The sequence below is a fragment of the Myodes glareolus genome, chromosome 12, assembly GCF_982192425.1.
Source record: "Myodes glareolus chromosome 12, mMyoGla1.1, whole genome shotgun sequence".
Taxonomy (NCBI): Eukaryota; Metazoa; Chordata; class Mammalia; order Rodentia; family Cricetidae; genus Myodes; species Myodes glareolus.
The window spans coordinates 62,059,981-62,072,683 of record NC_142037.1 but is presented as its reverse complement, the minus strand read 5'-3'; the positions used below and the strand labels follow the sequence as shown (position 1 = coordinate 62,072,683).

At 39.4% G+C, this 12,703-nt stretch overlaps 1 protein-coding gene across 1 annotated transcript in view; it reads right to left on the bottom strand.

Annotated features, from left to right (window-relative positions):
- Pibf1 (progesterone immunomodulatory binding factor 1) overlaps positions 1–12,703 on the bottom strand; it is a 154,124-nt gene that overhangs the window by 123,172 nt on the left and 18,249 nt on the right. Inside the window, exon 6 of the mRNA XM_048421884.3 lies at positions 822–955. Within this exon, the coding sequence (XP_048277841.1) occupies positions 822–955 (134 nt within the window). The remainder of the gene's footprint in view (positions 1–821; positions 956–12,703) is intronic.

Genomic DNA, 12,703 nt, shown 5'->3' with positions numbered 1-12,703 from the left:
TACTATTACATACCACATATCAGTCAAAGTGGGAATAGAAATACCAATATATTTCCTAAATTTTTGTAAATTCACTTACAACATTCTAATATTCATTGGCACTACCGCATTTCAAGAATCCCAGCTATAGCAGATACAACAAATGAACAAGTAAAATGAATCCACCCTATCTGCAAGGATACAGTACTTACTCTAAAATGTGACAATAGTCCTTTAGCTAATCTTTTTTGTTGTTTTGTTTTTTAGAGACAGAGTTTCTCTGTGAACTGGCTATTTGTGAACTCAACTCTGTAGACCAGGCTGGCCTTGGAGATGTGCCTGCCTCTGTCTTCCGAGTGCTGGGATTAAAGGCGTGCACCACCACCACTTGGTCTCCTTTGGCTAATCTATACAACAAAACTCAGGTTTAAATGACATTTACCAAGGGACATATCAGAGAAGCTCATTAAATACAGAACACTAGAGAGGTCCATTCTAGGTAGAGGAGATTTCCCCAGGTGCTCGGCAGCAGTGCGCTCGGAGAGCGCTCTTACCACGTGTTGTTTCTAAGAGGGAAAAGGAGCAGCTAAAAATCACTGGAGAAAATTTAAACACTAAGCTGACATTACGTGAAATTCATCAGATAACACCTGGCACATATTCGTGAGGCATTTAACAGAGATTCTATTTTCTCTTACAACTTCTATAAAACTAAAGAACACCAATATGAAACCGCAGCTCATGTCCACCAATGTAGAAGGCAATGGAGAAAAGGCTCTGTGGGGATACAAACTCAGGTGACTGTGGTGACCACTAAAGTGAAAACCCCATGGCCACCCTACCTCTTGACTTTGTCATAGTTCTCTTGACGGTAGTCGCCTTGCTGAACTAACTGCTTGGTGTCTGCCAATTCCAAGGCCAGGCGCTGACATCGGATTTGAAGTTCCGAGTTGTTTCTTCGATCTTCCTCATATGTCTATAAATCAAAGGAAGAATTACACATTTGAAAGTGAACATAGTAGACCAAATTCTGTATTGAATTTTTCTCCTAAGCTATGAAATGACCTTATAACTAAACTAAAACATGTCCAAATTACTTATTTTTATTTTTTTATTTTTTTAAAATATTTATTTATTATGTATACAATATTCTGTCCATGTGTATGTCTGCAGGCCAGAAGAGGGCACCAGACCCCATTACAGATGGTGTGAGTCACCATGTGGTTGCTGGGAATTGAACTCAGCAACTCTTTGGAAGAGCAGGCAATGCTCTTAACCACTGAGCCATCTCTCCAGTCCCCAAATTACTTATTTTTAATAGTTACTCAAAGACAGGTCATCTTGAATTCACAACATTATTTGTACAATAAATCCAAAACTAATTATTACCATGGACTGGTTTGGCTAGATTCTGTACATGCAGAGATGAGTACCACAGTTTATTCCCTCTTGAAAACATACAATACAACACTGAAATAGTAGGCTCCAAATTTCCATCAAGAGCTGTTTGAAAGGCACAATTGTGGGATATCTGAAAACAGTGTTTTGTTTGGTTGAACATCACAGCCTCCTACACTTGAGTTCCTCATGAAAATGGAATGCTACTGAGCTCATTATAGGCTTTAGTTGAGGATGCTCTGTACTTCCCAGGGGATCATGCTGTACGTCATTTAATACCTATATCCTAAAACAAGATTCAGTTCTGCCAAAGCATGCTGCATCCTTCTAAACACTATCAATCCTATAGTGGAGAGGGTACAGTTCTGTGATTTAGGAAGGTGGCTTCCAAAATTTAGTTCCGACAAGTGAGTAACTTAAAATATAACATTTGTATAAACATCAGTGTTTACCTCATGGAATTCTTGTAAAGTTTATATCAAACAATACACGCCAAGTGTTTACAGAATTCACAGCACAGAATGGATGTTCATTAACTATACATTTGTATGTTTATACTGCTTCCTCTTGGCCTTGACTTCCTAAAGGATCACAGACAAATCTCTGGTTTCTAACTGCACAAAGACTACGACATAATCCAGAGGAGCATAAACATGAGGAACAAATATTTAAAGGATTGGAAAAGATAACACGTCCAAGGAACCTGCAGGAACATCATAGAAGCAAAGGGATAGCAGGTGTGTGAGTCAGAACCACCAGGAAATGCCACTCTAAGGAGATAAGCAATAAATAGGATAGAAGTCCTGAGGGAAAAGCAGCAAAATTCTGAAAGGACTCAATGGTAGGGACAGAAGACGGAGAAGTGGACACTGAAACAAACGTATCTGAGTGCTTATTATGTCCTTATTATTATTATTGGTTTTGAGATAGGGTTTCATTATATAGTCATGATTGGCCTGGAATATGCTATGTAGATCAGACTAGCCTCTTTTTTAGCTACTGACTGCTGCGATTAACGTTATACACCACCACCACCATTATTATTATTAAGACATCATCATCATCATTTTGTTCTAAGATAGATTCTCCTGTATAATCCCATTGCTGGCTTTGAACTCAGTATTTTGCTAAGGGTGAACTTAGACTCCTGTTGCTCCTGATTCCACGTCCAGAGTGCATGGATTACATGGCATTTGCCATGATGCCCAGTTTATATCGTACCAGGGCTTCCTGCATACAAGGTCAGTATTCTACCAATTGAGCTATATCCCCATCCCATTTCGTGGTATTTTATATACAACAAGGCAGTTTTCTTCTTTCTTCCCCCGACCCAGTGGGCACACAGATGTATTAAAAAAATTTACTACAGCCCAAAGACTAGCCCTTACCTCAGTGTTTCATGTTCTTTTATTATATACTTGGTTGTTGTCCTGGCTAGTTTTTATGCCAACTTAAACCAAACTGAGGTCATCTCAGAAGGAGATGGAACTTCAATTGAGAAAATGAAGAGGAGGGAACTTCAATTGAGAAAATGGCTCCATAAGATTGAGTTGTAGGCTGCTGAGGGGTGGTGGTACACTCCTTTAACCCCACACTTGGGAGGGAGAGGCAGGCAGATCTCTGTAAATTCAAGGCCAGCCTGGTCTATAGAGCTAGTGCCAGGGCAGACTCCAAAGCTACACAGAGAAAATCTGTCTTGAAAAACAAAAACAAACAACAACAACAAAAAGATTGGGTTGTAGGCAAGCCTGTAGGACATTTTCTTAAATAGTGATTGATGTTGGAGAGACCAGTCCATTGGGCGTGAATTCACCCTGGGCTGATGGTTCTATGTTTTATAAGAAAGCAGACTGAACAAGCCACGGGGAGCAAGCAAGCCAGTAAGTAGCATCCTTCCATGGCCTCTGCATCAGATCCTGCCTCCAGGTTCCTGCCCTGTGTGAGTTCCCACCCTGACTTCCTTCAGTGTGGAAGCATAAGCAAAATTAACCCTTTCCCTTCCCAACTTTGGCCATCCTTTTAGTCACAGCAATAGTAACCCTGCCTATTCCTAGACAGTTCCTAAACGTGTGTGTTTTCTACTCATTGCGGGTCCCTTTCCAACAAAACCAATTAAAACAAACCAAAACCAGAATGGGTACAGGTATGTGTTTATAGCTTCCTAAGAGATATTGTAGGACTTCTCACCTGAGGATTTCCGTTTTCTCTATGAATGAAGCACCAGGCAATGTGATGAAGAAATGGAAAGCTGGAGATGTGTCGACAGGGAGGAAGACCTAAAACAGCTTCCAAGGAAAAGAAAGGACTAGAAAGCCAGAGCACAAAGGTGCTCAGTGGGAGCTGGTGACGAAGAATGTGAAGCGTGTACTGCTGCTTCTGTGATTTTCCTCCAGCAACGCTCAGCTGGAGAAACAGAGCTGAGGCGCTTGGGCGAGTTTGATGAAAAGAAAATTGAAATCAGAGGCTATCAACAGGAGAAAGGTTGAAGATAGATAAGGCAGCGAAGAGGAAGAAAATACCTATCGGGACTGATGACACGTGTTATGAGCTGCCTGCCATTCCTTACCTCCCACAAGATAAGCAAAAGATTGAAAAAGTTTCTCATAATCCTAGCACCTATTACCATGGCTTTTTCCCCCCAGAATGTTTGTAGGTAATGTTTCTGGAAAAGAAAAAGTAAGACAGGGCATCCTATAGACTGAAAGAGATACAAAAAATGTAAATCTTTTCATATATAAAAAGGCAGATTCAAACTTCCCTTTCAAACTGGAAATTTCTAGATTGCAGTAAGTGAACCAATAGCCAAGTATCAATTTTTCTTTTGAATTGAGAAAACAATTACCTGGGAAAAACAAGTGCAATCTGAGGCACCACAGCTTTTACTGCTGGACAGCTCTATGGATCAGAATACACATTCTGACTGCTGAGGATAAGGTCACATTTTTCCCACTTAAGTCGTTTGCTATCTCTATGTAGAAAATAGTATATCTGTAATTACAACTGCATGTTTTCATGTCTTATCTATGACCCCCCCCCTTCCCAATACCCACATATGACTTTGAGCTCCTTAAAGACCCGTCTTATCTCTGGAGACCCAGTAACCCTAGTCATTACACTGAAATACTTGAAGAGTAAACTAATTATAAAAGGTAGACTCTACAGTCTTAGCATTAAAACAGGCAGCACATTGACAAATTTACTTCAAAATTAATGTGCCTAACAAATACTAGTTTTCCAGCCAAATTTAAAGATCAAATATCACCTCTTAAGCAATAATATTGTATGAAACATATATGGTGTGTGTGTGTGTGAGTGTGTGTCTTAGGCAATATGCACGTGCAGGAAATGTCTATTTCTTGATCTGTTCTTATATGGGTAAGGTTTGTTTCAGGAAAAATAGAGCTGTATCATTTCAATTTGTTTATGTATCATGAGCTTTTAAAAAGAGGCTTCAACAGGGACATTTTAACTGTGCAGAAATTGCACGAATAAGAATGGACAGGGATATACGTGTAGGCGGTCATGAAAAACTACATTTTTCTTTACATATTTCCCTACTGTTTATTTGACCCTCCCCCAAAAAACTGAGGAAAGTCTTGCCCTACAGTGCTTACTTTGTCTAGTTATCAATGTTAGATTTTCCATTATAATATTATTCATCCGCATCGTCCATTTCTCTTGATTCCAAACAGCAACTATTTTAGATACTTAGCATCTCAGAGATGAAAATACAGTGGAGATAACCTATTAAAATCTCCTTTTCAAGATAAGGGCATGACAACGCACCAGATTCATGCTCATAGCTTCACTATTTACAACGGTTAGGAAATGAAACGAGTTTAGATGTCTATCAACAGACAAATAGAGAAAACACAATACATTCTTATAAACAATGGGATTTCGTGAAATGGCAAAGAATAATTAAATCTTGACATTTGCAGAATGACAAATACAATTATAAATTATTATGTTAATTGAAGAGAGCCATATTCAGAAAGACAAATACCACATGATTTTCTTAATAGGTATAATTGAAATTGTGTGTGTGTGTGTTTGTATCTATATGTGTGTAGGGGTGTGCACCACAAAAATAGGAAAAGAGGAGAGCTCAAAGGTTGTGGGAAGCAGAGTAATGTACTACGTGATTAGAAAGCAGAAGCAAGTACTAACTTGGGGAAGAAAGGAACCAGCTGGTCAAGACAGGAGGGATCGTGGTGACAGGAAAGAAAAGAAACAGTGGATGAAGGACACAGCTGGATGACAACGCCATGATGGAACACGAAAACCTAGTAAGTTCAAAACGAAACAAAACCGGGCAACAGAACCCTAGCAGGGCTGGACGGCTTGTATAGATCCCAGGTCGAGAATCTTATGACCTTGAAATCACACATAGTTTTTCCTTTTCATTATTTCAAGTTATTTTTTTTGAAGGATCTGTTTTGCAGTAACTGTAAAATCACTAAACAGAAGTTAATTTAATTTACTGCACAAATTCAACTTTAATCATAGGTTTTATGGCTTCAAATATCACATGTACATAAATCAAAAGTTAATTTTGAACTCTCTCCCTTCAAACAATAATTACAATTATCTCTTAAACACAAAAATCATTTGTTACTTTATTGTGGTGGTATACAACTGCAATCCCAGCTCTTAGGAGGCTGTGGCCAGAAAAAGTTCAAGCACAGGCTAGAATACACAGATAGGCACTGTTTCAAAAGCAAACCTAAATCACAGAAAATTATTTGGTAAAGTGACATCAAGTCTAAATGCTCCTATGAGAAGTTAAAAAGTACTCAATGATGAAATGAAATGGCACATTTTAAACAGCAGCTGTGTAACCAAATGGCAATTAGCCTGAGTAATAATGAATTCCCAAGCACCTGGGCAAATGTGCAGTCTCTCACATCATGCAAACTGAAAGGGAAGTGGCATCCTACTTGTCAAAGTAAATGGTTACCAAATCAGTACTCTCCCGGCTGTAGCTACACAGAGCAACTAAGGAGGCTGGGAAGACTACACCTCAAAACTGCCTTGAGGTCAGCGATTCCAGTCAGAAGCAGTTTACAGTAGAAAGGTATTTAATGAATGACAGAATCCATTTGAACTGTTTTAGACAAGTGGGAATTCATTCCTCAGAATTCCCATGAATTTCACATGATCAATACTTTAATTCACACAGTTAATCGATGAGAAGAACAAGGAGCCCACCTCATCCTTGACTGCTATACACTGCCTTTTACCGAGGGCCTGCTCTGCTGCCAGAGTCTACTCATTGTCTTTCTTAAGCTCTTTATTATTAAAGTTGAAAATAACCTAATGAAAGAAAGACACGTTCATCAGATGCGGACACTGGATTATAAGAGTTCAAATCTGTGACTGCTCAACTTTTCTCCACTTAACTAGCCTTGAAAAATGAGTACAGGAACCGATCAATAGCTCATTCACTATTGGGTAAGTTCTAGTTCATAGGTCTGGCAGAATTGGCATGGCAAAAACATTATGTTGATGTATCGAATGACAAACTTTACAGCCAGGTTGCAGACAGTTGGAACAAACCCGAAATCCTAGCTTTTCAATAGATACTGATCCAAACATAATTTCTCTTTTCCCTTTGAGACAAGGTCTAAATATATAGCCCAGGCTAGCCCTTTGGCCTCCTAAGAGATAGAATTACAGGCATTCACCACCATACCCAGCACATGAGGACATGTCTGTTTTACCAGTAAACTGTGATGATCATATATTCAACATTTCATTTACACAACATGGTTTACATAAGCGAATATACGCATACACGGGAGTTATCATGTATATGGAATTTACAGTAAGGACTGAAAAAAACAAACCTTTCTTCTTTTCCTTCCTTCAGACCCCCATTCTTAGGACACAAACAAGAATTTCTCCACGTTAATACTCCATACATGCCTCCAGACTCACAAAGGCAAAGGTGTTATTTCCCTCAACAATAACAACAACAAAATAAAAGAGGCAGGGTATGTTTTGCAAAGCATTTAGCCATACATGTGGAAACCTGAATGCTCTCTAGTTTATTCATGTTTGAGGTTGCATAATGTTTCATGGTGTAGCCTGTACCCCAGCTTATGCAACCATTTCCTTGCTACTGTATTGCTGGCTTTTACTTTGGTTTTGGCCTCTTCCTCCTCCATGTTGTAAAACTAATTTCACAGTAACCCTTATAACCCATAATACTGCAAACTAGTACTTTATGGCCCACAGATGCAACAGGAACCCCTTTGTTGAAGGATGCCTATTTCCCATTCAAGTCAGCGTTGCTGGCTATCTGTGCACCAGCCCACATCAGTTCACAATCTCACCAGATACAGGTTTATGTTTTTAGTTATAGTCATAATAGTTACTGGATCTTTTGTCTTTGGACAGTCTCAGTTCTCACTGTTATTTTAACTGTATTTCTCAAAATGTTAGTGTGCTAGATGGTCTTTATCATCCTGACATAAAGTGCAGTCATTGGGGAAGAGATGGAACCTCAGTTGAAATATTGCCCCCATCAGACTGGCCTCTAGGGAAGTCGGCTAGGACATTTCCTTGATCAATGCTCAAGGTAGGAGGGCCCAGCCCACTGTGAGCAGTGCTCCCCTGGTCTCTACTTCAGAGCCTATCCTGAACGCTGGAGGAAATGAAAGTCTAAGCCTTTTTCCCCAAGTTGTTTTTGGTTATTGTTTTGTCACGGGGCAGATTTAAGATTCCGCATCTGGACATGTGTGGTTTCCTTTTGTGAAACGCCCTATGTCTTTATCCATTTTTGTCTAGTTGTCATTAGAAGAGTATTTCAAAATGGCACTGGCATCACATCTTATCATCTGCATTACAAATAGCCCCCCCCAATTTATACTTTAATATCCAGCTTTATATGTAGAATCTTTTTTTTTTTCTTTTAGTTTTTTTGAGACAGGGTTTCTCTGCAGTTCTGAAGCCTGTCCTGGAACTAGCTCTGTAGACCAGTCTAGAGTTTTTTTTTGATCTTTCCGTTTAAAGCTTTTGGGTTCCCATGTCTTGCTAAAAAGTTTACTTTGACCTCTAGAAAAATGCTACCCAACAAAACCTTCTGAATGAGAGAAATGTTCTATATTGGAATATGCATTACACTGTAGCCAACCAGCTGTGGGTAGTGAGGCAGACCAACCGAATTTAATTAGCTTGAATGTAAATGGCCGCAGGTGGCAGTTACAGCTGGGCCCAGAGCCCGACTGCTCAGGTGGCCTATGGGCTGTCACAGACTGAGACACAAATATCTGTAGTGTGTTAAAGATAAGCCGTCTTTGATTCCTACCAAAACATGTGCATCAGGCCTCAGGGTCAACAAGATCTACATAAGTCTCACATTCACTATCATTTAGAGCTTGTTATTAACAGCATAAAATGAGGGATTCTTTTTTTTACTCCACTAGCATTCTTGTCCTTTCTGTGAACCTCTTTTGAAAGCGTCATTTCTAAAAGCTTATGTGAAAACATGCAGCATCACAAAGCAAATAAAGCTATCAAAACACTTTAATTATGCATGTCTTCTTTGTAAATACATAAAGTTAAAACCTAGAGATGTCTAAACTCTAAAAACTATGGTAATGTTCAAGTAACAGTGAGCATAAATTCTAAGCACTTAGCTTACTTCCAACCGTTAACAGTCATAAGAACTGCTAATCTTTTGGAATTTTCTTCTTATGTTTAAAAGAGAAAGAAATCCTCAAGCCCAGTTATAAATGAAACAATTTCTTTCTTAGACTTCCTAAAAATATGTTGACTGTAAGGTCAAAAGCTCAGCGAATATTAAAGTAATTGGAATTTTTTTTCTTCTAAAATTTTTAACTTACATGGAATTAATTTTGTGCTCTCATAGAAAATGTACGGACAAATTTTCTCCCTCTAACAATCTGTTTACAAGCCAACACCACACTTAGTGTCCGTGTAAGTTTTAAGGTTTACACTGAGTGCTTGCTTGGTCTACCATATCCCACATTCCCCTAACTACATCCTTTTCATGTTCCTCCTGAGGTCCTGGGGCACTTACTTTTCACATCCATCAGCTAAAACAAGGTACCCACGCTTAGTTCTGTAGCATATTTTTTTTTCCTCTGAATCTCCCAAATGATCAGGAAAAAAATAAGTGGAATATAATTTAACTGCTCTTGCTTAATATTCTAATCATAGAGCAATACTTTTAGAATTTGGGGAACTTTCAAAGATATAGTAGTTCCATGTTCACTAATGTAATTTGAAGGTGTTTCTTCTTTCTTTTCATGTGTCTGTGTGGTACGAATGCATGTGTGTAAGCATGCCTGTATGTGTGTGGGTGCATGGTTGAATGTGTGTGAGTGTGGACACACACAGACTCTAATCAGCTTGCTGGGGAAGCCTGCCTTCTGCTTCAGAGGCCACCACACCCACCTGACATTTACACAGGTTCCCGGGTTCTCTTGTTTGCACAGCAATACTGGAACAGCTGAGCCAGTGCCCATGACCTTCCTTGCTAGAGACGCACATGGGGACAATACTGCATTCAAAAAGAAGGTGGGGACTCATCGAGCACAAAAGCTGAGCAGTACCATCAGTTGCTACAGAAACTGACATGTTCAGACAGCTGTTCTCTTCAGCCTGATAACACATTGCTCTGTGTCTGGAGTACACTTTAATCATATAAAGTGTCATTACTGAAGGGACTCTACCTAGCTCGACGTCGGCAATCATGGCTCCAACAGCTCTTGCTCTTCTCCCCCACTCCCTCTGTCTTGCTAAAAGCTATTAGATTACATTCCTAACGCTAGCCACCAAGATCTAGTCCCTTATTTGGTCAATCCCTCCTCCTAGGGCTGACTATTAAGGTTCAGATATCAAAGTATTGAAGTTCAGCAATCAAAAGCCCCTTTGGCTCACCTAATTAACATGCCCAATTAAAACTAAACACGTCGGCCTAGCACAGACTTTCACATTTATAAAACAGCTGTGTGCCACTTCTGTCTCCTCTCTATCCAAAGGCAGTCCTTTGTCCCTTTAGGGATAGATAACCCTGTACCCTCTCCCTTGTTCCCTTCCCCTTCTCCCGTGTCCTTGTCTCTTATTCCCTGCCTTTTGTCACTCTGGAGCAAATAAATCTCCTTTGTGCTGACGAGAACTTGGTCTTGGTGGTTCTGAGCCAAAACCTATTCTTCCAATTATTTTGATATAATGGTAGAATTCCAGATGGAGAGATGGGCAGCCTTTCTGTGCACTTACTGTTCTTGAAGAGGGCCCTGGTTTAGTTCCCAGCACCCTCACTGTGGCTCAGTATAACTCCAGTTGCATAACTTCAGATGATCTGATGCCTCTTCTGATCTTCATAGGTACCTGCATAGATATAGCACACACATGCAGGCACGGGCACGCATGTGCGCATGTACACACACACACCCCGAAAAAAAAATACATAATGGTAGAATTCATTTGTGAATATTTTGAATTTTTATTCCTATAGGATAAATAAAATGAGTTTATAAATTTACTTTGTTTTGCTTCTACATTACTCAGAATTTCTACCCTTTTCAGTACTCTGGAATAGTAGCTGTAATTGTTCTGATGGAAAGCAACTGTGGACCCTGGGGTGAATGCCTCTCTGCTCCTGGCAGAAGGAGACGAGCATGACACGTTGGTCCCCCTTCATAAGATTCCCATGGGAGAGGTTTAAGGACTGCACTTCTGTCTACTTGACAAGCAACATTTTTTGGCACACTTAACTTTCAAGCTTGTCTTACACACACACACACACACACACACACACACACACACACACACACACACCTTAATTTCCAATACTTTATATCTAGTCAGTCTTGGTTTTGTGTTATTTTAGCTTTTTTTGAGACTGTCTTGCTAGGTAGGCAGCCTAAGCTGGCCTCAAACACGAGGTGTTCTTGGCTTGACTTTTTGAAGTACTGGCTTGTAGGCATGTCCCAACTATGCCTGGCTCTTCTGCTGTCTTCAGATGAGGAATGCATATCTTTATTTTTGTCTTTCTGTGTAGTAATAAAGAGATTTTTTTAGGGCCATAGATTTTTCTCTGGTATAATTTTAAATATGCTTTGAGAACTCTGACATAAAATATTCTTGTTTCCATTGCTTTCTTTAAAAAAATTTTTGAACCAAAAGATGTATTTAACTGTCAAGGAGGTTTAATCCCCTTCATCCTCTGTCTTTGTTTTACATGATAAAAATAGGAACTATAAAATGTGTACCTAAAAATATATTTGTTTCCTATGTGATCAAGTCTACATTGATGTTTAAAAACAGCACTTTCTCTGGTTAAGGCAGTTGGGCTTTCTTTACAGCAGCTATACCGTAAGTGACAGAATTAGTTCTTCCAGGCCTCATTTATTTTATCTACAACATCCTCACTTCCTCATGGAAGCAAGGCAAACTTCCCAAACCTTACTGGCTTTTATTAAGCTCTCATGCCATTCACTATGTAAAAGTTTCTGTCTGCAACATCCAATTTTTCATAATACATTTGTTATTTTGTTGTATGGTTTTCATTTTAAATTCTATATTACCTGATATTAGTATTACCCTTCTACCAACTTTTCCCATAATTCTTAACCCCTCCTTTTTTCAACTTTTGCACCAGGGAACTTGCATTAAGCCTATTTTCAGCTGGTCTGTTTCGGCTTGCCCCTGAGGGCAGTTTTCAAACAAACTTTCATCATGCAACCGAGGCTGGCCGCAAACTCACTGAACTCCTGCCTCAGTTTGGACACTGACCTCACAGTGGTAGAACAAATTTTCTGTCCACAACACTGAACAAACACATCTGCTGGTGACTGAACGGCTAACTGGATTAAATTATAAAATTCAGAACAATCAAAAAGTACCAGTGAGATGGATTGTGGGTAAAGGGACTTGCTGCCAAGCTGACCACCTGAGTTCCATCCTGGGACCCAGTTGGTGGTAGGAAAGAATTTCCTCCTGTTCTCTGACTTGCATATACATGCACATACCATAAATAATGTAATAAATATTTTTTTAATGGTCAAAAACATGCTTTCATAGTCTTGGCTAAGAAACACTGTATTTTGTGTGAAGAAGAGCTTGTAAATGAGAAGTTATGCAAAATTAAATAAAACAGTCACCAGGGAAATGCTACAAGAGTGAAGGTTTACCAGACCGGCTCAAAAGTGGATTAACCAGGTATGCTGGCAGCTGATTTCCACAGTGAGCGCTGAGCCCAATTCACTATTCTATACCTAGTGAATGAGGTTGGGTTTCAAGATCATTAGAATGAAGTGGTCAGAGAATATTGAGGTTAATCCAAGGTATGCAT